The 26,910-nt window shown below is 42.0% G+C and overlaps 1 protein-coding gene across 1 annotated transcript in view; it reads left to right on the top strand.

The window, feature by feature from the left end:
* Positions 1 to 20,739, top strand: part of GRPR (gastrin releasing peptide receptor) — a 32,611-nt gene extending 11,872 nt beyond the window's left edge. Inside the window, exons 3-4 of the mRNA XM_080557779.1 lie at positions 8,658 to 9,009; positions 12,240 to 20,739. Coding sequence (XP_080413905.1) covers positions 8,658 to 9,009; positions 12,240 to 12,632 — 745 coding nt within the window. The 3' untranslated portion in view covers positions 12,633 to 20,739. The remainder of the gene's footprint in view (positions 1 to 8,657; positions 9,010 to 12,239) is intronic.
* The last annotated feature ends 6,171 nt before the right edge of the window (positions 20,740 to 26,910 follow it).

Here is a 26,910-nt window from a genome sequence, read left to right as displayed (position 1 = left end):
CCAGATTTCAGACTAATGTAGCAGTGTGCAGGTACATGGACTGAAATTGGAAAACATGCTTCAAAAATTCAGAACTACGCCACTCCGTTCATTGCATCCTGTTTCTTTCTGTTTGAATGTTAATTACTGGAAAGAGAGAGAAAGTAGGCAGTACCTGCCAATGTATGTAAGACTAGCCCGTCAGGGATGTCTTTGTGCCCATGTGCAATTTACTAAAGATTTTAATAACAGATGTTCACCCAAGAGTCATGCATAATAATGATAATCTTAACTAAGTATGCAGAAAGCAGATAGGCCCAAAATAGATTGTCGTAGGGTGCTGATGGCTTAGACAGTCTAGCAATTTTGTGGATTTATTCAATTATTTATCTTTGGAACTATAAATATTCATAACATTCAAGCTGGAAACAATGAGAAAGTTTTGGACATCACATTTCTCATAAAGTTCTTCCAATATTTAGTAAGACTTTTTTGTTGCTTTCAAATTCAGACTTCACACTCAACAAGGCTCCATGTGCTTCATTTATGCAGTCTTAGCATAGGATCAACTTTTTTTCTGTTGCTTGAGGCTTTTTGCATGGTAATTGAGCCAGTCCTTCGTATTGTGTGGGCAAAATGATAATGTGATACTAGCAGAACATAATTACAAATTTTTAATTAGAAGATTTTCATTCAGCCTATTCACAGGCCAAGACCAGATCAAGGTGCACATGTTAAGCTTAAAACTGGGACAATTTTTCTCCCTCTTTCAGTTACAGGTTGGAACAGAAGAAATACGTGGACATCCTGACTAAGAGGCAGCTCTTCCATCATCACAATAGGAAGTGGTTGCAATTTCAGAAGCTCATTTTCTAGATCTGGGAAGAACTCAGTGTTTTTATGTAACGGCAATTTAAATGACTATTTTTGTAAGGCTTCAGTCCATTCTAACAAAATCCTGCTTTTTATTTAAGTTTTAGGTTCACATTTACTCAACATCTCAAAATAAAGCTCAGTTTAAACAGATAAAAAAGTTTGTAAGTGGCTTTCTACCTTCAGAGAAAAAACAGAAAGTGGGTCTGAAATATGGAAAATCTTTCTGTGAGCCTGATGCAGTCTAAGCAGTGTGGTTGGTAATGAAGCAAAGGTAGGCCAGGTTTTGCAAATTTCATTTGTTCTTGGCCACAGAGGTACTATTATTACAGCAGACACAAGTGATTTTGTCTGAAGTTAAGATCTATCAACCTCCTCATTTTAAAAATACTGCAGGAGGTGGTATCTCTGAGCATAAAATAGCCTGCCTTTTTATTTGCATCCCATATCTACCAAGTATACAATGAGGACTGTATGGAACATCTATATCACTTGTAATTACTGACGTAAGAGAAGAGGGGAAAGCATTAATACAAAGCAATCATAAAAGAGGAAAGCAAGCTAAGGCTGCCTACAGCACAAGCTTCTCCACAAAGCATGAAGTTACCTCCCTAAAAAAAAAAAAAAAAAAAAAAAAGAGGAGCTAAATTAATTTAAAATCCAAGGGAAACACCAGATTTTCGTCCTGTGCTTTTGTTGTTTTAATTTCATTTTTGTGGCTGATGTAGCAGGCAGCAAGTAAGTGGATGAAGGTGGCAGGAAAAGAAACATGAAAGATTCACTGGAGGTGCCATTTTAGGGATAAGTTCCTTTCTCCCCTAGTGTGAGTGTGAAAGCAACCCTTCAGATCTCTGTGCCTAGGAACATACAGGCAATACCACTTTGAAGGCAAAGTTCATTTATACTTCAGCCAATGTGCATTTTCTTGTCTCAGCTGTGGAGCACAAAGATGGCTAGAATATTTTGCACCAGCAGAGAAGCTGCATCTAGGAAATTGACATCCATTTGGGATCTTAACTGTCTTTTTCATGATAAAGCTACTTCTGTGTTTATATTTGAAGTTGTGCCTTTGGGGCTAAGTGTACAGTATTAACCAATGTTTGCATAAAGTTTTAGAGTACATTATGTGGTGTTATCGTTAGTAGCATTATTATTAACACAAGGATAACGACACAGTTTTCCAGTTTCCCTGACTTATTAACCTCAGTGGGAAAAGTATTTACCACAGAAAAACCTTGTGTGGGTGTCACGCTTTGGTGGTTTATGGTCATTTCAGTAGTTTCAGTTGTGAGAAACAATTGCTCAATGAGCTCAATAGAGATCCTAAGAGACGCATGTAAGATATTTTCCAGAATTCAATGAGAAGTACATACTTTGGTAGATGGTCCTAACCATCTGTTCTGGCATATTTTTTAATTCTAACTGTTAAACTTACAAAAGTCACAAACTGAATCACTGGGATTAGGTTAAGAAGTGATTGTGCATTACATGTTATTGAATTCTTGCATTGAAGATGCCATACCAGCTCAGGTTTTGTTTCCAAAATACCTCTGGCCCAAAACCCTGCCAGCCCCATCTCCTAAGGTGGAGGAGTCACTTTGCAGTATGCAGGGACAGATTTTCGTGAGCCCTTTTCATGGTTTGGGTCATCATGCTGAAGCAATCCTCTGACCAGGCTCCTCTTGGTGGTCTGAAGACGTGGAGAAGAGAGACAGCACTGGAGCTTCATGTCCAGTGGAGGGGAGGATTGCCTTGCATGTTGAGTCCTCACAGCATCTTGCAAACTGTTTTGATCTGCCAGAGCCTCACAAAGAGGTGCTCAATCTGGCCAAAACTCTGACCCACTATTTCTGAGGCTATCCTATCATTGCATTAATTGCACTGAAGACAACCCCATGTGTAATTTCTTTGTGCAGGCTGAGACTGAGACCATGAGACACAGAGATGTGCTGGCATCCATCCTGGCCAGAAGGTCATTGGTGTCTGTTGTGTGTGAGGCAGGCTGCTACCTAGCAAGCACAGTGAGAACAGAGAAGTTCAAAGACTGAGCAGTAGTAAAGGTCAGAGCCTCATTCATATTTCCTGTCAGATCAGCAACCCAGTCACTTTCATCTGGGCTGTTTGACAACTGGAGAGATTGGAGTTGACACAAATTCTTGACTGTGTCCTTTTATTCAACTGAATCTTCAGAAGGCATGTTTTTCCTTTTAAGTTTTGGCCTTTGTTGTGAGGCATGAGTCATACCTTTGTTTTTTAATCTCTTTCAAGATTTTTTTTTTTTTTAAAGCAGGCAGGGGAAAGACTACAACAGAAAAAGATCAGCATCATACAAAAATTATAGAGAATGAAGGTGAAAGCAAGCAGAGGTGATAAGTACATGACCATAACTGGATTTATTGCAGACAAGCTGAGATTTGGATTGGATTACTTAAATGCTGGAGGTTAAACATGGGAAAGTATCTATCTAAAATGAGCTATGAAACTCATTATCTCATTGCCTGAGCTCTGTCTACAGAAAGCAGAAAGAGGGGCAACTCTGGAGGACTTATCACCCCACTCCTTTCAGGCACCTATTTCTGGACTGGAGGAATTACCCCCTGATTCACCTCTTTCTCTCCATTGACACCAAGGCTGATGCCCTGCCTTTGGGCAGCTGTAGTAGTAGAGATGTCTGATGCAGACATGGAGAAGTGGATTTGATTCATTCAGCCTCAGTCAGCCCTCGGGTGGCCATTCACACCTCAGCTACTTACCTTCAACATGTGCTTGTCTCAGGAGATAAAATAGAACACGATAAGGAGTTAAAAGGCATTTGCTGGAGATGTAAATGGTGTGGATTAGATATCTCTCATGTCCCAAAGGGGTAGCCTACCCTAGAAAACTGGATGCATTCCAGAGTGTGTAAATTGCTGTGATGCTGATCACAACTGACGTGACTGTGCAGAGCAGGAAAACAGTGCACAGCACTTAACAGAGAACTTGGCCACCACCATGTCCAAGCAGTGCAAAATGAAAGGTAACAGCCACCAGCACCAAAGCTGTCCTTTTTCTGTTTTTGTTGTTGTTGCTGTTGTTTGAGAAGTGGGCATGCAACTGATCTGAAGCTGGTAGGTGAAAGGGAAAGACTATCTCACTGTAAAAGAAATGTCAGTGGACAAAGCTGTGGAAAGCTTTGAAGAGTATTTGATGCATGCGCTGGAAATACACAGTCTGAAAAACAGGACAAGGTGCTGCTCAAATCCAGTCTACCTTGTACTCCTTAAGCAATGTCAACGAGATGTTAAAATCCAAGGTTGACCCTACCATGTAAATTGTATGAAAAAGTAAAGGAGCAAAGGAGTTTCTGAGCCCACCCCCAAAAACTAACCAGGAAGTGCAGCATTTTCACTCCCTGAGCACACACCACTGGAAGATCCATCATCCTCTCAACACCAGCCCAGCTCAGGAGGTCAATCTCTGATGCGTGCCCACCTTGTGCCCTTGGACAGAGCAATCCTCTGCAGCTACTGTCCACAACCAAAGCTCATGAGGGAAAGCAGAGCTGTTGAAATGCAAGCTAAGGGGACACCCATCAACCCATCCATGAGGCAGCTGGAAATGAAGACTCCCACCAGATCAATACTAAGCAATTAAACATTAATACTCAGGTTAACATAATTACTGGAGATTTCTGAATAAGTTAGCCCACCATCAGAAAAATCATGCAGATAGTCAGCAAAATAATTTGACTTAATTGTTAGGTTCTTAAGAAAATATGCACCCGTGTTCCTATATGTAAGAACCTACATCTTCAAATCCTTTTTTTTTCTACAGTTATTTTTCCTCTTTTTGTTGTTTTTTTTCTTTTTTTTTTGTGCTTTTGACCTCATGACGGTACACCTTGTGAGCAAAAAGTCTCTCAGATCATCTTCTGTAACTGTTGTAGCAGGCTTTATAAAGTAAACTAAATGCCTAATAATCAGTGCCAGCGTTCCTAGACATTTGCAATTACATTCTTTCAAAATTATATTGTCTGGAAATGCCATGTCTAATTAAAATGTACTAATAACCTTAAATGAATTAATTTTCTGACTCTCCATAATCTATTAATATTAATAAAAATAAGTCAGACTCTATCTTTCTCTGTATACTTTAATTCATTCATATTACTGGAAATTAATACTGGAAAATATTCTCTCAGCTGGCTATATTATATCGAAGAAAATCCCTAAAGTAATTATGTTAACATGCCATGTTGATAAGCATACAATAAACACCTGCAGAAATAGCTTTGAATTAACTAAATTTATGAATACCTTGATATGTAATTCATTTCCTTTTGCATTTATATTCTTTAGGGTTTACTGAAGATGTTCATTTAGCTACTGTTTCAGTAAATAATCTGGTGAAACTGACTATAAACTGAGCTCTTTTAGATGCCTTTTTTTTTTTTTTCAGCCTAGCTCTTCCATTTTTGTACTGTAGCATTTGTAACACCATATTTGGAATCATAGAATCATATAATATAATATAATATTTTAAGAGCAATAGGATATCCTCAGTTGGAAGGGACCCACAAGGATCATCAGATCCAACTCTTGGGTCCCCAAAGGACCACCCAAAAAAAAATCAGACCCTATGTCTGAGAGTGTTGTCCAAATGCTCCTTGAACTCCGGGAGGCTCGGTGCCGTGACCACTGCCCTGGGGAGCCTGTCCCAGTGCCCGACCACCCTCTGGGTGCAGACCCTTTTCCAACCACCCAGCCTGACCCTCCCCTGTCCCAGCTCCATGCCGTTCCCTCGGGTCCTGTCGCTGTCCCCAGAGAGCAGAGCTCAGCGCCTGCCCCTCCGCTCCCCTCGTGAGCAGACATTGCCTGACCTATCTTCCAGTGGCCATACACTTTCTTTTTCCATCTAAACTCTAGAAGAAAATCCCTGCTCAGCCAAGCTGACCTTCTGGTCTGCTTGCTTGACTTCCAGTATCTTGGAATTGCCTGTTCCTGTGCTCTTAAGAGATGGTACTTAAAAATTGACCTGCAGTGATGAACTCCGATATCTCCAAAAGCAGACCTTACTAACTAGTTCACTGAGCAGCCTGAAGTCTGGTCTCCCTATATCCAGGTTTGAAGTCTTGGTGGCACTTTTCCTCCTATTACCAAAGACTTTGAACTTGACTGCCTGATGGTGACTATTGCCAAGACAGCCACAGAACACCACTTCTCCTATGAGACCCTCTCTGTTTACAAGCAACAAATCTAGGAGGGCATCTTGTCTAGTCAGCTCCCTTTGTACTTGTACAAGAAGTCATCATCAAGGTGTTTTAGGAATCTCCTGGACCTGTTTATATCAGCGCTGTGTCACTCCCAATTTATGCCTGGCAAGTTGAAGTCCCCATAAGGACGTGTGTGGCTGATCTAGAACTACCTTTTAGTTCCTTAATAATAGTTCATCTGTGCTGTCATCCTGTCTGGGTGACCTATAGTAAATTACCACAACCAAATCTATTTTATTTGACTGTCCTTTAATCCTTACCCAGAGGCTCTCAACCTTGTCATCTCTAGCTGTAAGCTCTCTACAGCCCAGCTCCTCCATTACAAACAGCACCACCACCCCACCTCGCCTGCCTTGCCTATCCCTTCTGAAAAGCCTGTAACCATCCACCATAACACACCAGTCACAGGCCTCTTCCCACCACGTTTCACTTATGCCAGTGATGTTATAGCTCTGGGGCTGAGCCAAGGCTTCTAGCTCCTCTTGCTTGTTCCTCATGTTGTGTGCACTGGAATAGAAACATCTCAAATGTGTTTCATTGTACTCAGCACCTTGTGGAGCAGACTGGAGAATCTCACTAGCGTGCAGTCCCTCAGATTTTGGCATGCCATCCCATAGCTTGTCGCTGATAAGCCTAGTTTTATCCCTTTCCCCTTCAAATCTAGTTTAAAGATCTATCAACCAGCCCTGTTAGCTCCTCTGAAAAAAATCCTTTTCCCTCTCTGAAAAAGGTACATCCCATTAGGTGCCAACAGGCCTGGTGTTGTGTAGACCATCCCATGATTGAGAAACCCAAAATTCTTCAGGTTACACCATCCTCAGAGCTACATATTGATCAGCTGGGTCTGTCTGTTCCTTTCAATATTGTTCTCTGCTACTGGAAGGATAGAGGAAAACACTACCCATGTGCCTGATCCTTTAACCAATTGCCCCAAAGCCCTGTTTAATTGGCCTTGGACTTCTCTTTGAAGAAGAAGCCTGTTCCAGTGTTTGATCACCCACAATTTAAATATAAACATGTATGTATTTATGTGTGCATGCATGTATTCATGTGTGCATGTATGTTCTCATGTGTGTTTGTAGGTACATGTACATGAATAATACATGTACATAAATATGTGTGTACAACATAAAATACACATACACAGATGCAGACATACACACATAGAGGGAAATGATAGGTACATTGAATAGGGTATGCTTATAACTAGAAACTAAACATGTGTTTATCCCATAAATAATGCACTTAACCAGTTAAAACAGTGCAGAACTGATGTCTGCACAACTCCAGAGCATTGTACTTGCTGCCTCAGTGCCTGATTCAGTTGGCTGAGAGTCAGGACCCTGGAAGGAGATTATGAAAGGACTCTGGAGCACCCACGTAGGGATGGATCATCAATCTTCAGAGAGCTGACAGTGACTAAGGGGCCAAAATTGTCATGGGCAGTGTGAGGTGGATCCTGGAAAAAAGTGTTCAGCAGACAGCAATTGCTATGATAATTAGTTTAAATAACAATTTGTGAAACCTGTAGGTTTGGAAATTCTTCTCAATTAATTTTTTCCTTCTACTGTAGTCTTCAAATGCATATGTAAATTTTGGCTTACCTGGTGTGTACACTCCTGCCAGACCAGGGCTCTAGCAGATATGAAACTCTTCTGTTCTCTTGTCCTCTTGTTCCACACATCGGGTTCAAATAACTTGGCTTCTTTCATTTTCTTGGATTCTAAAGTGCAGTATTCCAAAGGGCTGAAATCATGAAAGACAAAATTGCAAAACAAAAAATATTTTCTACATGCCTAGCATAGCAAGCAATAGTGGTGTTTTTTGTTTGTTGATTTTATTTTCTTCTGTTTATATTTATGTTTTTGTTGTTTTTGTTTTGTTGTTGCTGTTTGTTTGCTTTTTCTTTCTTTCTTTAAGAAAGCCAGTTAGCATCTCTGGCTAATTAGCCTGGGAGCATTTAGTTCTGGACAATGGACTGTTGCCATCTACAGCATCAGGCAGCAATTTAAATGGGCAACACTCTTTGTAGACTGAGAAAGCATCAGAGTTTGCTTCCAGAAGGTAAGCATACTCACAGCTCAAAAGGAAGTGTGCTACAAAATCTGGAAATTCAGTAATCCATTCAGTTTCTTTCAACAGTATTTTGCAGTGGGGTGTAAACTGTTGTATGCCTTTGAAGAGAAGTCTGTGACTGTACTTCTGATCTTAATGCTATTTGGACACATACATATTAATGTCAGGCAGTACTGTGCTTCTTTGGGTCGATTACAAATTACATTAACTCAGAATCAATACACATGAAACTGAATGGATTCATAACAGTTATCTCTGCTTTAAAATGAGAAATCTTTTGAAAAAGGTAAAATTTAAAATAGCAGAAAAAAAATTCAATCTTGAGTAAAATAGGATATTTTGTTTGTTTGTTTTTAAATGAAAGGGGTCTGTAAAGAATGAGCAAGAATATGGTGCCTGAATTTTATCCATGACCAGTGCTATGGTCAATAAATGATTTCTTTTTTCTTTCTTTCTTCTTTTATTTTTTTTTCTTTAGGTATAAAGCTATAGTAAGACCAATGGAGATCCAAGCGTCCCATGCACTGATGAAGATCTGTGTGAGAGCTGCTATCATCTGGATTGTCTCCATGCTGCTTGCCATCCCCGAAGCGGTGTTTTCAGATTTGCACCCTTTCCATGACAAAGGGACTAACAAAACCTTCATCAGCTGTGCTCCTTACCCACATTCTGATGGGCTGCATCCAAAAATCCACTCGATGGCATCATTTCTGATCTTTTATATCATTCCTCTATCTGTCATATCAGTTTATTATTATTTCATTGCTAAGAATTTGATCCGGAGTGCTTACAACATTCCCGTGGAAGGAAACTTACATGTGAGAAAACAGGTAGAGACTTGGCTTTCTTCAAAAATCCACACTCCTGATGAACCTAGTAGCAAAGAGGGCTCATACGGGGAAAATGACATGAGGGCAAACTGCATCTGTTGTGTTAATTTTATTAGACTGTGGTCTAAAAGAATTGCAATGGTTGACACAAGCTGCGGCACAACATTAAAGACATCTCATGTTTCTAACTCTGGAGACTCTGACAGGGTGGTTACCACAACAAACACAGCAGGAAACTCAGGCCAGAGCCTGGGAAGGTATTGACTAGGATGCAGGAGATGGGGCAGAGATGAGCATGGTGTTGTGAGATCAAAGCTGAGGGGTGGCATGGCAGAAAATCAAAACTCATCAATGTTCCTTCATCAGAGAGAACCTTGGATAAAGTCTTGCCTCACAAAGCAGTCCCTCTTCCTGCAGAAGGAAATTCTGGCTCTTATTCAGTCCTCAGCATGGAGACATGACAATGGGGTGTCATCTGCTGGTGTTGTGCCATGCTGAGAAACCAGTACAGGCTGGAGAGAGACTAGGGAAGTGGAGACAGGAGGATAACGGTGCTGTGCATAGGGTCCCCAGGAAGGAGGACAGAGCAGGATAATGAGGCCTCCTAATAGGTGCACTGAAGTTATATGTCTTGTGGATGGTGTGATCTTTGCAGTGGTGCAATCCAGGCTGAAGTCTCAGGAGAAAGGGAGAGGCCTGTCTTCTTCCCCTGAAACCTTTCATTTATTCTCCATCTATCAATGCCTCTTTTTCTATGGTCTGCAGAGGGGAGTGGTGTTGCACAAAACAGCCTGCCCCCTTGTTATCTGCCCTCTAATAGACCAGATTGGTCAATCTTCTTCTGGTCCAATAAGTCATACCATCAAGTTTCACCTTAAGACTGATTTGATTTATATATGTAAGACATTTACTCTGGACCAGTGCAGACTCTTAACCTCCCCTTTGTAGCCTTGAAAGCAGAGATACCTCTGTTATTATCACTCATGAGTGTTTTTTGTTTGTTTGTTTGTTTGTTTAAATAAAATTCCCTGAGCTGTGCCACCACAGAACTCAAAGCCAGGCTGGCTCAACTGGGATATATTACAATTGAGTCTCATGCTCTGGTTGAAAATGTGTGGCTGAAAATGTGCAGGGGATTTAACCAGGATTTGGCCAAACTAACTCCAGGCATTCAGCAGGCGACTGTTCACTCTTGGCTGCTCCTTTTGTAAGCCACTAGGGAGAAAAAGTTATCTCCAGGGGTAAATCCAAATCCTTCATGTGCAGCTGAGTGTTTCTGGTCACTGCTTAAATTGGGATACATCTAAGCCTTGGGCTTGTCTAAGTAAGAAAGCAACAGCAAGGTAACTTCTTTCTAAACAACTTATTTCCATTGACAGATCCCCTTCCTTTCAACTGAGAGGTTCTTCAACCTAAGCTAAACTGACACAAGCCATTCTTCAGCTGAACAAGCATCCATATAATTGCACCAAGTTGACATCTCCACCTTAGGTTGACATAACACAACCATCTCTCACAGCCTTCCGGTACTAAGTTGAAACAACTGGGATGGAAAGCTATGTTTTCTGCCCATTAAGTGATGTGCTGTCCCTTAAATCCTTATTCTTTTTCTCTTCTGAATGTCTATAAATCTTTTCCACTACAGGCTATGTTTTTGCAGATTCAATGACTGTTTTGATTAGTGGCAATAAAGTGAGTTGTAAAAGCAGCCCTTTCCCCCTCTGGTTTTGGGGAGAGAGCTCTAAAGAAAACAAAAGGCCAGGCTACATTCTAACACCATCAGTCCATCATTCCTGTCCTGCTGTGCATTCAGGAGCTATAGGTCTCCATCTGAGATAACTGGTATTGATTTCTTTATTGCGTTGCTTCCTTTCTTTATAGTGCAGATGTGGCCTCAATAGCCCTGTATCAAATTAAGGATACATTTAAAAAGAATATATGGTTTAGCCATGGAGAGCCCTTTCTCGAAGGATTTAATTTTCAGACCGCTCCCTGGAGACATTATCATCTGGTACATGTCAGTTCTTTCTAAGCTCAATAGCTAGTTTTCAGTTGGTGCCATTAAAGGGGCACCAAATAAAGTCCAAATGTGCACATCAGGTCTCTCCTGCATACTCCCTCCTTGCAGCTGTCCTGAGCAAAAACCAGCCTGCGTCAGCTGCTCAGTTTCTGATCTAGCTCAGAAGTTTCTGTGTAGCTCAGAAGGTAAGTGAGGATGAGGAGGTGGCCAGGAGCCTGGCCAGGCACTGCTGCAGCACCAGCACCAGAACAAGGGCAGCGTAGTCAGGGATGGGGAAAGTTTCAGGCTATTCAGGTCATTCTCAGATACAGGGAGCAAGCGGGTGGCAGCAAATACCCTAGAAGTGTCTGGGAAGAGGTGCAGAAATTACCAGACAGGAGAATATTATGATCCCTGTAAAGGCACCAATGTTATACTTGCTGTGCAGTATAACCCAGTGAGCAGAGCATTTCAGCAGGTCTTTCTGGGCAACTCCATTCATCCTCGGTTTTTGTGTGACCTCTGTCATGGATCTTGTCTTCGTCAGGAAGAAACGTGTTTTTCAGTGGCGTTATCTTAGTGTGCAGCATTGGTGGACAAAAGATAAGGTATGGGTTACCTCAGCTCCCCTCCGTTGAGCAATACTTTGGGTTGACTCCAAGCCTGTACATGTAAGGAAAACAAAAGTGTGGCTTGTTTGCGTGAAGGTTATACTGCGAGCTAGCTGACATCATAACAGCACCTTCCCCTTGGGTAGATACAGCTATGCTAAGAGAGGTGGTTGGTCATCTATCTGGTCACTCCCTACAGCCACCTGCTCCTTGTGACCCCAGCTCTTTCAGCTGAAGGGTCCACCGTGCTTCTGCCTTAGTGTTTCTGTAGGCGTGAAATCTCCTCTCTTGACTTCTCCAGCCCCTTCAGCCTCTGAGTACTGCGTTTGGTCTCCAAGGGCTGTAAGCTGTTGGCAGCACATTTGTGTACATATACCACATGGCCCCAAGGCAGAAAGTCCTGCCTCTGGGCTCTGTGAAATATCCCAGACCCCTACTCCATAATTAATATTAATATTTATTAATATTATTTTTTCTATATATTACATAGTATGTTATATATGGGTAACTAGTGCAGGTGTCACGTGCTAACCCTTAAGGTGCAGCATTGGGAAAATATAGCTAGCTATTGGTCCAAGCTAGGGATATCTGCTAACCTGCATTTCTCTTTCTTCTTCCAGATTGAATCCCGTAAGCGCCTGGCCAGGACAGTACTAGTCTTTGTGTGCCTCTTTGCCTTCTGCTGGCTCCCCACTCACATCATCTATTTATACCGGTCCTACCACTACTCAGAGGTGGACACCTCAGTGCTGCACTTCATCGCCAGCATCTGTGCTCGGATCCTGGCATTCACTAACTCTTGCGTCAACCCATTTGCTCTCTACCTGCTCAGCAAGAGCTTTCGGAAACAGTTCAACAACCAGCTGTTCTGCTGCAGAGCTCGCCTCCTCATCCGGTCCCAGAGCATGGCCAGGAGCACCACCCGAATGACCTCCCTCAAGAGCACCAACCACTCCCTGGCCACCTTTAGCCTTATCAATGGCAACCACATCTGCCATGAAGGCTATGTCTAAAACATGCAGCTGAGGACCACTGCATGACGTACCTAGTGCAGCTGCTTGGTTTTGCTCCGTGGGGATGCTGAGTAGCACACATATGCACACATGCATGCACACTTGTGTGTGAGGAAGTCTGATGCACTCTGAGAATTTGCACTCGGAGGAGCTGGAAGCATCCAACATTTCATCCCGGACTGTGGCATGTCTGGAGCAGCAGGTCATTTAGCACCTGCCCGCAGGAGCTCCCTGGGGTGGGCTGCGTTGCTTCAAGACCTGCTGCTTTTAACGAGAGTGAAGTGAGCGTCTTAAGATCAAATCTAGTTTGGCTCTGCCAGTTCTTCATCACTTTCTGCTCAATCCCAAACTCAGACAGACTTACAGCAATGACAAAGACTACACCAGGTGCACAAAATTCATCAGAACAGTTGCATCCAGCAGTTCATGGCATAATATTTTTGACACCAAAATAAATCCATTTAAATAAGGTAAATACTTTTACAAAGGAGTTCAGTGTAGATCATTTACAGACTTTTCAAGTATTTATTAATGTTTGGAGTACAGTATTAATTCATGGTATAAAAAATATCAAGAGTTTACTGGGGTATGTTGGTGGCCCCATCTGAAATAAATGAGCAGTATCTTGCACTACGTCAATGTGAAAGCAGTAAAGTAAATAAATGTGAGTTGGAATATGTTTACAGTTTTCAAATGTGTGAGCTTTTGCCATGTTATGGAGGAGACAGAAGGGCATTTTCCAAGTGTTACTGCTTTGCTCTTCCTGTCTTCAAGGTGGGAGATAGTGAATGTGTTTTGCCACTTAAGGGATACCACAGAAGTTTAGTCGGGTCTGGTTAAGAGTAGATATCTGACAGAAAATGAAGAGCAGCCACTTTTCATGCAGTAGTGCTTTGTGAAACTCACCAGTTATGCAGTAGAAACCATCAGCAATGCAAGGTCTGATCTCCAGACTACAGTTTTTTTCCTTCTATCTTCACAGAAATTTGTGGAGACCGAGTGACAAGGCTGGCTGGCAGCCTGGCGAGGCAGGCCTCCTGTAATGTTGGCTCCAGAGCAGATCTTGTGCCAGGCACCAGCTGTCCTGGAAACATGAGCAAAGTGTCCTGCAGATAACAAGCTCTCGAAGCGTGTGGGCTATAGGACAGGCAATGAGGCTGCACACCTGATAAAGCAAGCTGCTACAAATGAGGCTATAAACCGATCCCTGCAGCGGAATATTGAGTTTTTAATGGCCCTCATCCTCTGTGAGGATGATCCTGTTTCTTACCATGGCAAAAGAAAAATGAAAGCTAGAAAAACTTTGTGTTAGGCTTGCTGGGTGAGTGTCGAAAAGGCATGCAGCGTAATCGCACTCAGCCTGGCACCCATGGGTGCCCAGGGATGCTGGCGGGACCTGCTGTCTGCAGGGGCTGCAGGCTCAGAGAGTAGTGTCCCCTGGGTGAGGATCTCCTTGCCTGAAAAATTAACACAGTGGGGTCATTTTCCAGCTGAGTCCACTCTCTTTCTTGTCCAAGTGTGTGGCTGTGGCGTTAATTGCAATTCACTGGGCTGTCTGAGGCCTTTGTTACTGCCTTTTTCAGCAGGATGGTGCTTTCCCTGAGCTTTAACATGAAGCTCCTGATGACCAGCCTGGCCTGTGATCATTTCAGAGAGTTTTGTTGAGTTTTGAGCTGTTTACGATATTTCAAAATGAGAAGAATATATCTTGCCTGAGACTTTTTTTCACTAAATATTTTCTTCAGCCATGTAAGTATATCATGGAAAGCAAGCAGGAATTGCACGTTTCACCCACAGCCGCAGTGACTGTGCTGCCTTGTGTGTCCTGACTGGTAATGAACAACAGATCACTGTTGCTCTACGAGAGAATTCAATAATTTCTGAATTCATGTTTCTGAGGGAAAGGGGAAAACAGAGCTCTGATGTGAGCAAATTGTAAACATGGGGAAAAGCACTGGCTGTAGCTCCCTCAGGGCTGTGCTGAATACGGCTACACTGTGTTGAGCACAGCAAAATTATGAAAATGTGGCACCATGGAATTAAACAAGTGCTGTGGATTTCACTCTTTTCTTCTTAGAAGAGCTAGTGACCCCCCTGAGGACAGGAAAGAGGGGGTTTTGGCTATCATTTGGAAACTGGTTTCCAACAATGCAGCTGCAGGTGTTCGCATGTGTCACAGCCACACCATTGCTTCATTTCCTCACAATTCCTTTTTTTTTTTTTCCCCATTTGTTTTCAGAGCTGTTAGGCAAATCTTTAGAGGGAGCGCCATGTAAAATGTAAAACTTCCATTGAAACCTAAAATGTCTGCAACTTCTTTGAGTTTCCAGCAACATGGGGCAGGCCTTTTCAGTGGAAAACTAGAGTATACATTTTCAATGAAATTCTTTATTTTATTCAAATCCCACCCCAGTCCCAATTTAATACCTTTAAGAAAATTTGGTGGTTTTGTGAAAAAAAAAAAAAATAAATCCAGTGAAAAAAAGTTAATGGTTAAAAAGAAAAAAAAAAAGTATTTTGGAATATATTTCACAAACTTACACTTGTTTTTTAATACCTCAGAAAGAGCAATTCTGAGTCTGAAATTATTCCTATTTCATCCCTGTGTTAAAGTAATTAAAACACTCGATGCAGCAGTTGAGGTCAGGGAAAAGAGAACCCAAGAAAGTTTTCAGAAATATCCTAGCACGTTACTGCATTAGTTGTAGCTGTAATTAGTTTTCTGCCTCTTGCTACTTGTCTCATTACCTTGGTTTCAAAAACATGATGTACTTTATACTGCTGCAACAGTCCAATTCCTTATCTAGAGCTATTTCGATGTTTGCTGTCACACCTGCAGCGCCGATTCTTTGAACCTGGAGCATTGTCTGCAGCACTGCTTGCGCTCGATAAATTTTCAAAGAGCACAAAGATAAAGTCCCTGCCTGGCAAGCGACTGCAGAGACATGCACTCAGATGCAGCCTGCTCCTTGGCAATGATCTGGTTCAGGACAGGAAAAGCCCTGGGGACTGCATTGGTTGGGAAATGCTGCATTACAAGGCTCTAAAAAACACTTTTCCCAAAATTCTGCAGCGTGTGGGTGGGGGACAAACGGCCCCTGGGTCAGGCTGTTGCATGTCACATGGTGGGGTGTGCTACTTTCTACTATGAGGATGCGGTGCTTTCATCCTGGGTCAGAAGTGCTGCAGGGTTATTAAATATGTGTAGCTGCCATTAGATGAATCAGTGTGAAATATGAAACTAATGTTTTACAGGGACATCTTGAGTTCTGTCCCTGCTTTCTCAGAGCAGATTAAACAGGGCAAAAGGACAAAACATTGTTCTTCATTAGGAAATTGAATTTTCTGAAATTCCTGAATTCCCTTTGCTCCCACCGAAGGTAGTGGGAGATGAAAGCACTGAATAAATCACAGCTTTCAGCTGTTCTTGCTTTAGGATTATTAAGCACTGTTTTGGTTAAAAATGTTTTCTCATCAGTTTTGAAAATCACTGCAAAGAATCAAAGAGATTAGAATCAAGAATCAGAAAGAACAGAAATTTTCTAAGACTGACACCAAGAGAAGGTTTCAGAGTCCTTCAGCTCTGCCTACAAAAGGGTATCTGTGTTGCAGTGTTTCCACATATTGCCTTTTAGGAAATGTTTAAGTATGAAAAACCAGATGCATGTGATTCTGCTGCATGGTAACAGTTGTAAGCAAGAAAACTGATGGAAAAGAAGGGCTGTATTGTTGAACACAAATATTTATTTCAGGTTGAAAAAAAACACCAAATGTTGTATAAGGTAATGAATATTTCTTTGTGTTAAACAAACAAAAAATAACTTGAAAATCCTCTATTTACCTAACAAGAAAACATATGTGTGATCCTGATTCCCCTAATTAGTTTGATTTGTATGGAATGAACGTTTTAGTTACAAAACAGAAAGATTGCATTTTTATGCATGGTTTGGCAGAAATAATATACCTTCTTACTCATTTTTCTGACAAAATACATTTTTTTTCCTTACAGCAGAAAACCATCTGTGTGTATTCAGTTGGGGAACAAAAACAGTCTTTCAGCCTTCTTTAAAGGCGAGAAGTTCAGTGCAGCTTATCTGAGCAGTAAGCAATCCCCTGAATGTTAACTGTGCAGCTCATTGTTAGTGCTAGGCACCACAACGATAAGAGGGCAGCTCACCCTCTCCATCCTGGGAAATCACTGCAATTGATGGGCCTGTATCATTCTTCAATAAATCGGTAGAGATCTCTTATATCACCATATCTCCATTTCCAAGAGAAAGAAGGCAGGAGGCAAAGGAATATTTAGATGACTTTATTCAAACCTGAAAGCTTTCTGCATGTTTACTGAAATATTTGTGCTACCTTTAGCCTTTCTTTTTTTTTTCAACGACAGCAGGTTTATACATGCTGCTATCTTTTAAAAGCATGCATGTAAAGAAACAGCTGATTTGGGCCATCTGTAAATTGATATTTATTTAAGATCACAGAATAGGCTGTTGGGCTGTAAAATGCATTTTAGCTTGGGTAGCTACAGCCACAAGAGAGTTCAGCCAGCCTGCAGGCAGCTCTCTGCAGCGGATGGTGAGCTGGATGAGCTGTTCGTGCAGCATCCCTCCCTTGTACACAGCATTTCTTGCGCAAGGGCTCTACAGCTCACGTGCACGGATCTGGCCAGACTGTTGCCCCAAAGCCAGTGGCCCTGCTCTAGCTGGGTGTCCACATATCTATTCTGGAAAGACCTCCTTGCTCCCCAGCCCCTTTCTCTTCCCAAAGGAGCTGGCAGGGTTTCACCCCTGCTCGTCCTGCCTGTAAGCAGCTACACGGGAGGAGCATGGGGCTGCGGGCACGGCATCCTGCAGAACCACAGAAAAGAGAGGCTCATCTCCAAATCACACTTCGGGCATCCCAAGTGCTGTTGGCTTGGGTCAATAACTCCAATAACTTATTCCTTCTCTGTAGCAGTTTCCCTAGAAAACCTGGAGTGTATTTGTACAGGCCACTTTGAAAGACTCAGCACCTTGAAAACAGTGGACTCCGATGTGGATTCACACTTAACCCGAGAGTCCTCACCCAGGTATGGCACCTGTGTAGGTCATACTACAGAGGGGGTGAAAGTGTCCCCTTTGGAAAGAGCCTCTGCCTTGGGATGTCCATCTCTGCTGGCTGATTGGCTTGTATTTATGTCCCTACCTTGCACTTCATCATAATCCATCATCGCAATTGTAAAACCTGTTAAGAATAGAGACTAAATACCACCCTGCTTTCTGCTAAGATTATCAATGAAGACTATGTCTAATTTTATATTAAAATCACATCCAAAACTCATTTTAAAAGTGCCTAATTGCTTGTTTCTGGAAATAGCTACTTCAGACAATTTCTGTGATTAGTTTGATTATTTCACCATAAGTAGTTATGAATTAAAGAGAACCGATCATAGAATTCTTTTGAAATAAAGGATTTAATCTGTTTTAATGTAAATTAATTACACTTCATGCTAAAATGCCCGCCTTATGCTGAACATCTTTTAGTAAGTGCTACTGCGTGTTTACAAGAAAAGTCAGTCCCTTACGTCCTTCCAAAATGATGCTTTGAAACAGATGAACCTGGGCTTTGTGCCAGCACTTCTAGCTCCAGAGTCAGACAGTGTATTATTGCTGTTCACACCACCATGCCTCTGCAGCCTCTTTTTAGTGGGAGGTGGATATGACACCAGTCCCTGCACTAGGAGGCAGAGAGCAATGATTAAAGCACCTGCCTGCTGGACAGAACTTCTCATCCAAAGGGTCCAAAGCATTTTTTCTGGGAAAAAAAAAAATGGAAGAAGGAAGAAGAAGGAAAAAAAAAAAAAAAAAAGGACATTTCTACCTTCGTTTTATGAATAGCCTAAAACCAAGCCAAAGCAGGCTCTGACCTACTGGCCCTGAAGGTTAACGACAGAGTTGAGCACAGTTCCCACTGTGGGGTGCCTATCCTAGTTGTTGCCCTGAAAAATCTGGCACCCAGCCCTTGAAGATGGACAGGCAAATCATCCCTCTTGTTTTGGACACATCCCTTTTCATGAGACATGGTGCCCCATCTCTCACCTTTACTGCCCACACCAGCTCTAGTTGGTCAACATAGACTAACTAATTTTCAAATGGCTGATGTCTGTCCAGATGAATCCTTCTGCACATCTCCTGTGGCAGTCAGCCCAGGCCTGCCCTGCCTCCATGCTGACCAGCAGAAGGGCACACGTTCTTTTCCTCCTTCTGTTCCCACCTTGCAGCTTTCTGTTCTTGCAAGAACCTTCTGTTCTTGCATGCAGCCCTGTCACCACCACCTGATGTCACATTAAACAGGCCATTAAGATGGTTTAACAAGAAGGAGGCTTTTCCTCCTCATCATCAATCACCTGAATGTGGCACGTACAAGACCCCTCCAGAAAGTGGTTCACAGCCCTTTACTCATTTGCTCTAGGGTTGTGAGGCTCCTTGCTGGCATGATAGAGGAAGGCTGCTGTGAATACACCCTTACTGCCAGTCATCCTTTGTGTGACCTTAGACCGCTGGCGTAAATTTGGTTAGACCATTAGTCTAAGAGCAGTGGCCTGTCTTCCCTGTGCCATGTAGTTACTTATGTATCAGACTGAACAGGAGGAAAACTAAGAAGAATGTCTTTATTCCCATAGGCTCATTCAGGGTAAGATAATAGAAAACTGAGAAAAAGTATCAGGCCAATCTCATGCCTACGGTGCTTACACTTGTGCTATCTATGCCACAGGTTGAAGGTGAAGAGCAAGAGACATGGATAATCATGACCCTTGGTCTAATACACACTAATATGATATTTTCCATGAAAGAGGCAAACTGTAAGCACTGTAATTTAATGATGTCCAAAAGGAAATGCGGTGCTCTTTGGGAAAATTGAGTATATTTCTCCCTGTCAGTGTTGTATTGCATTTAAGGGAAGAGGTGAGCTGTGCTGCACAATCTGAGGAACAGAGTGTAGGTTGGAAAAAAGCAAACAAACAAAAAAACCACACCACCACCAACAAAAAATTACACTATTGTAAAACACTTCCCTCATTCAGTGATTAGGAGTATCAGAGGGGAACCCATCTTTCTTCCAAAAAGCAGATCCCTATGAATAGCAGGTGGACTCCAGGCAAGCATTTCTAGTTCATTTGGTTCCTCCTGGAGGAAAAATCAGTGTGTGCTTCTAATTGTTCTGAATGTGCATTCAGGACCAGTTGCTGGCAGTCTAGAACAAGCCAAGAATCACTTCAGGAAGCATGGTGATCCGTTACCATGTTATGCACTTTAAAAAATATCTTCAAGAGACCACAGAGTATTTGCTTTTTATAAAATCTATGACACAGAGAACCAGTTACATATTATAGATCAGCTTTATCAGCAGTTCACTCTGAAGGCAGCTGAGGACACAACCCACTTCACATCATTTTCCTAGTGCATGTGTGGAAAAGCTTAGTTATGAACTACAAGATTGTACATATTTTATAAAGTGTAATTTTAATATCTCCTCTGAATATTACTTATTGCTTTGTAAAGTAATGTTTGTGTGCATTCAGCCATCTGTCTACAATACAAATGTCTTGAATTGCTGTGTACAGAGGTAATGCAGTTTATTTTACTGGAAACATGCTTTGCTTTCTCTTTTCCAGATGCTGTATAATCTGGTATGAAAAAAAAAACACTGAAAAAATAATTTCCTTATCAAATGAAAATTTGCATAAAGGCTAATGTTTCAGCTCCCTTGAGGTAACAATTAGAAGGGGATTTATAAGAATGAAATCAAAATGTGAAAGCATGTGTTCTATTTTGATTGGTTTATTTTGCCTTTGGATATATTTTCTAATTTTGTACACCATGCTTTCAAAAATGTGCCTGAGTGACCTCTATTGAAATATGGACTCAAACTGAACACTCTATCAAAAGGTAAATATTGAATTACACAAAACTTCTAGCTAATAAAGCATGATAGATTAAATAAGAAGGCTTTTGTTGCTTTCTATTTAGAAATCATCTCAAGCTTCATAAGCATGTTTATTCACTTGCTTTTTTGTCAATTTTCAAACACTAGAAAGAGTTATCTTCCAGCAGCCAAACAGACAAAGACAGAGGTGGTATCACAAAAAAAAATGCAGGGATTCTCTTTACCCACTGGGCATCCTCATCCCAGGTCCAGTTTGCTCCTGCAGGCAATGCTGCACTGACAACAGATTTGCAGACACTAGGGACTTGGCAGAGGTTTTCAAAATCTTCAGTGCTCCCATTTCTGCTGCCACATATATGTGAGGGGCTGCAGATGGAGCAGGGCTTGCAGAAGGCCACTGCCAGTGAAACACTGAAGAAAGCACTGCCTATGAAAGCAAAAGGCTCAGAGCAATTGCATTGCAATTACTGAATGTGCCTAACAGCACTGGGCCTTGAAACTCAGCTGCTCTGGGTTGACTAATTAAAGGAAATATACAGAGGCAAGTTATGGAAGCTGACTGGTGCTACATTGACATCAGTGGCCTTTGCATCTGTCTCATTAGAAAGAAAATGTGAGTGGTCTTTGCTTTCATACCACTTTGCACATCTGTTACACAACAGCTTTGGCCCTCCAAGAATCAATTGCAGCTCTCAGCTTGAAGGAGACAGTGCTCTTGTTGGGCTTTATTGCATTTTAGGCATCAATCTACTCTACCAAGCCTTTAACATCCTCCCCATCTTTACTGCAAACACTGTGAGCTGGACACAGGCTTTAGGTGTATGTTTGCTGCAGGAGGAAGAACAGAACAGAACAGAACAGAATGGAATGGTTCAGTTGGAAGAGACCTTCAAAGACCATCTATTCCAACCGCCTAACCACTTCAGGGCTAACCAGCAGTTAGGGCACATTGCTGAGGGCATTGTCCAAATGCCCCTTGAGCACTGACGGGCACGGGGCAGCACCCAGCTCCCCAGGAAGCCTGTTGCGGTGTGTGACCACCCTCACGGCAAAGAAACGTTTCCTGATGCCCAGCCTGAACCTCCCCTGGTGCAGCTTTGTGGTGTTCCCTTATGTTCTGTCATCATCATCATCATCTCCCTGTCACCAGTGAGAAGAGACCGGTGCCTCCCTCTCCACTTCCCCTCCAGGGAATGTCATATTAACAGATGCTGTTTGTCAGAGCCCTTCTTATTTCAGTTTCTTCTCCTTGGCATTTTTTGATTCATATTTATATTGGTGCTCACGTTGCATTCTGTATTTGACAGAATATTGATAATATTACATAAAGCTTAAACTGTTTTTCTGTTGTACAGTGTCCACTGCTAACATTAATTACCAGTTCATGGTATTTCTGTTGGTGTGGGAGGTCTTACAGACTCTCTACCGATAAAACTTATTTTTGGTAGGTTGAAATGTTTTCTGCCACAGATTTCAGTATTTATTGATATATTAATTAAGAAAATACTTGAAAACTCTACCTTGTAGCTCCTCAGATTATTGAGTTTTATTAAGTTTTCTGCCACAGGTTTAAAGGAGACTCTTACCAGGCAATGGAGCTAATGAAACCTATTTTCCCATACATTTATATTAGGAGGATTAGCTGCACTCTCATTCAGAGCTGTTCAAATGTGGCTAGGATATTTTTACTGAGAGTTATTTCAGGATCCTTCAGGCTACTTAATCAATTGAGTTTAATTAATATGATTTAGAAGTGATCCTTATGCTTTCCCCTTAATGTAAGGCACAGTCCTGCGAAGTATTATGCAACCTTAGCTGCCTTCTAATCCTGTTGGAGCAGAAATTATTGTGATTTAGAAAGACTGTGATTTAGATAGATTGCTATTTTCTCTATTATCAGTTTAAATTTATTAGTAGGAACTGTTCTAAATACTTTAAAAATCCAGGAAAGTTGGGAGTGCAGCTTTTATCTAAGAAGGGAACAGATAAGAAGTGACTATACAGTCACACACAGGAACAAATCTTTGAAAACGCTAAAAAATTCAAATTAAGGGGGAGTATTTACAAATACTTCCTCTTGCACAGAAGAAGGAAATATAGCATATTGTGTTGGTAGGAACAAAGAAACATTTACTAACAAACAAACAAACAAACAAACGTTTCCACTGCTGTCTCATGAGCCCAGTATGGCATTCCGGATTGGCATTCACCAAAGCTTTTCCAATACACAGAACATTTACAGAACCAAAATGAGTTTATGCAGGAAGGACTAAGTGAAAATTTGCTACAGCTGAGTTGTGGTGTGTCAGCAACTAAGAAATTTCAGCTGAAACATTTCCAATGTTGGAGACAAAGTATTCACTATGGGAAGGAAACACTTCCTATTTATTCAATCTAATCTCGTTTATTATATCTTATTAACAAGCCTGTCTGAGTCCAAGGTTGTAATGGCAGAATAATCTTAAAAAGACTCCTGAATCAATATGCTTAAGACTTTTTTCAGCTCGAAATAAATGAGTGCAGGGGTAACTCAGTAAAAGCATAGGTCCACCTGCACAGACCTGTGCCGCTTTGCTGCTTACACTGCTAACAGGGAGAGCTGAACCAACACTCACTCATGTTGTGAGACCCTATAATGTACCATTATTCATTAAATGTGATATCTTCTGCTTACTTTCTGGAGCAGGGCCTTGCTGCTTTATGCTTAGTGTGTGCATACGGGCAGATACAGATCCAAGCATTACAATGGGTGAGCTACCTACCCATCAGTGGTCAGGAAGGAAGATCTGAGGACGGGCTGGGAGCATGCTGGGTGTAGTACACAGAGGTGATGGAAAGTTCCAATAAAATAGCCCCTGTCAGCTCTTTCCCAAAGCACTGACTTCTATGCAGATTTCTTCTAGATGCCATGTAAAAATAAGGCTTCAAAGAAAACTGCATAGAAGGACAAGTTGAGTCCTTTCAAGCAATGTGAGATGTTTTATTGAGAAAAGCAAGCCAAGTTGCCGTCCTTGGGAAATGAGCAGGGAGATAACTATTAAAAAAAAAAAAAAAAAAACGTGATAGAGAAATCCAGGAGGAAGGCTGAAGTTTGCAAAAGCCAGCATTATTTTTAGCGAAAAACCCAGGGTTATCCTGTCTCCCTTTTTAAGAGTCAAAACCCCGGCTCTCTTTTTCAGAGTCAAAACATATGATATTCCTCCTCAGGATGCTTCTCAAAGCAAAGCAACCCCTGCCATTACCGCCAATGGGGGCACCACGGTGAGATACAGCTGTGCCTTACCTAGCCTTGGCTGAACCTTGCTCACTGAACAGAAGGAGTCACACCGATTTCATTCCCACCAGACATTTAAATCCTTCTGATTACACTGTTTGAATGTGTATAATTGCTATGCTGACATCCTCTATGAGCACAGGACCAGATTTTCAGCAGAACACAGCTGTTGGCACTATATGGAGGATGTTAAGGTGGGTCTAAAGATCATTTCCAAAGAAAAGCAAAGGCACATGACTAAAGATAAAAATACAGTTCTTTGTTTTCAGAGTTTGCTTTCCATTGCACTGAATATGATTATTTACAAGATAGATAAAATGCATATATCAGGAAAACAATGTTTCTGTGCTTTCAGAATAACAGTTATTATAAGATCTGTCTCCCCAGATGTCAGAGAAGGCTTGGCTTTCTACCAAGATGAAAATAAAAAGTTAATGTCAATGTTTCTAATGTTCATGTTTCTAAATTATGAGCTGTAGGAAACCTTGACAACTCCTTATAAAGTAGTCTTTTTGATTAACCATGTGCCAGTCTTGTCAGTCAGTCTAAGCTACAGTGCTAGTGTTCATCTTCTCCCTGTGTGCTGCAGTGATTATGAGCTGGACACGCCACAGAGCACAGCATCACCTCTAACTCACTTTCGAGATGGATTCTATGTCAGCTTCAAGGATACCATGTGAATCCATTAGACTCTTCTTACAGAAAGATACAGGGAGTCAGATATTGTCTCGAATTGAATATTGCCTTCAGCACCTTCCAAAGGGAAGAAACATGAGCCTCCCAAATCCTTAAATGAGGCCTTCTCCTAGATGAGTCTGTATGGCCCTTGTCTACCAATAGTTGCTCTCATATTTGTCTGGCAGTGTTTGAAGTGTAGAGACACAGCATTCCACATCTGCAGATCTGTTTGCATTTAGCTCCCTCAGATCCCTTTACTTCCCAAAGTTCTCCCTGCAGGGTCCTGTCAGGACACTTTTCCACAAAAGGTAAAAGGCTGAAGGGAAAGCTAGTCAGGGTGGTGTGGATTTAGAGAGGTTAAAAAGAAAAGGTTCACAGAATCACAGAATCTCAGATTCACAGCGTGGCTGAGGCTGGCAGGGCCCTCTGGGCTCACCTGCTCCAAGCCCTGCCCAAGCAGGGACACCCAGAGCAGGCTGCCCAGGGCCATGCCCAGGCGGCTTTTGAAGACCTCCAAGGAGGAGACCCCACAGCCTCTGGGCAGCCTGTGCCAGCGCATCACCCGCACAGCACAGAAGTGCTGCCTGGTGCTCAGAGGGAGCCTCCTGTGCTCCGGTTTGTGCCCAGTGCCTCTTGTCCTGGCACTCACACCTAACCATGGACACCAAGGAGGTATATGCTCTACTCTGTCAGATCTCTGAAAACTCACAGTCCGAGTTACCTTCTAGTAACTTGCTTGTATGAAAAGAAAACAGTAAATACCAGTCACACAGAGATTTCAAGGACACTTTTCAATGGGGATATGCCTGCATTTAAGATTTATAACACCCTGCATAAAAACATGACTTACTGCTTATGCCATGGAAATTTCAGTTACCATCATAATCCAATCTTCAAACCTTGTTAAGGGATGCTTTATTGTACTCCTTCAAGTGGACCACAATGCTTGGAATTCCCATTAGATTAATTAAGCCACACTTTGAAGGTACACTTCTAACACACTTTGTGAGAGCCCAAGATGAGAAATAAATTTAATTATGGCACCTGCTCTGGTACCACCTTCCAAAATGCCAAGCCTTTCAGGGTGACTCATCACTCAAGTGCCATGAGCGAAACATTGTAATATATTCCACATCTGTCCTTCATGTCTTTCCAGAATATTTATTGAATCTCTCTAAGCACAATTTCTGTTAATATTTCTATTTTATTTTAGAACTTCCAAATGGTTTGGATTTTTCAGCAATCGTGTGAACGTCTGCATTGTTTGAAATACTAGTTTAGTGTTATAAAAAAAAATATCTGTGCTTTAATAGTGAATTATTATTATCAGCAGGATATGAGGATATCATCCAGTATAATATTTAGGAAACTAGGATATGAGAAATAGCAGCGAACAGAATCCTCATAGAACTGTGAGAGAAATATTTGGGGTATTTATTGCTTGTTATCATGGTTATTTGCCGTAGTGGTATCTCTGAAGGTGCTGGAAAGAAGTGAGAGAAAAATCTATTCTGCTATGGTTTTGTCTGCCAACTCCTGCTGTCATTCAAAGTGACCCACAGCAGATGGAAGAGTAGGCTCAACTTCCCACTATTGTGATTTGCTGCCTAGCCAGAAACACATATTACTTCTGTCCCCCTAGTGGATGTTTGTATTTGTGGAATCAGAGGACTTTTCGAATGGTCAAAGATGGTGAGTGAGGCAGAGCTTAATTCTTTTATCTGTGTCAGATGAATGAGAACAGACACTGTAAAAAGCTCTCTAGGGCTCTCAACCTGGGAGGTGCAATTTCTTTTTCCCAAAAGCTACAAGGAAGAATAAAAACATTTTTTTTTAACTTTGCTTTTTATATTTTAGACAGCATCCCTTTGGACAGTTTATGAATCATTTGGTATTACCTCTCTGTCTTGGAAATGTTTCCCAGCAAAAAAACAGCCAGCTGGCAATGTGTGACCCCAGTTTCTGTAGCTGTGCACACCCCACTCATGCCCTTCTCCAGCCCTCCCTCAGGTCAGCCGTACTCATGGCCCTCTTCAAAGGGAATTGGTTGTGACAACTGGATCCAAAGGCTTTTAGAATAGAACAGAATAGTTCAGTTGTAAGGGAACACCAAAGACCATCTATTCCAACTGCCTAACCACTTCAGGGCTGACCAGCAGTTAGGGCACATCACTGAGGGCATTGCCCAAATGCCCCTTGAGCACTGACGGGCACGGGGCAGCACCCAGCTCCCCAGGAAGCCTGTTGCGGTGTGTGACCGCCCTCACGGCAAAGAAACGTTTCCTGATGCCCAGCCTGAACTCCCCGGCGCAGCTCTGTGCCGTGCCCGTGCCCTGCCAGCGGGTCCCAGGAGCGGAGGCCGGCGCCTCCCCCTGCGCTTCCCCTCCTCGGGAG

This window comes from Anser brachyrhynchus, assembly GCF_964034855.1.
Source record: "Anser brachyrhynchus genome assembly, chromosome: 1".
In the NCBI taxonomy this organism is placed as follows: Eukaryota; Metazoa; Chordata; class Aves; order Anseriformes; family Anatidae; genus Anser; species Anser brachyrhynchus.
The sequence above is the reverse complement of the archived record's forward strand: the minus strand, read 5'-3'. Positions and strand labels throughout refer to the sequence as shown.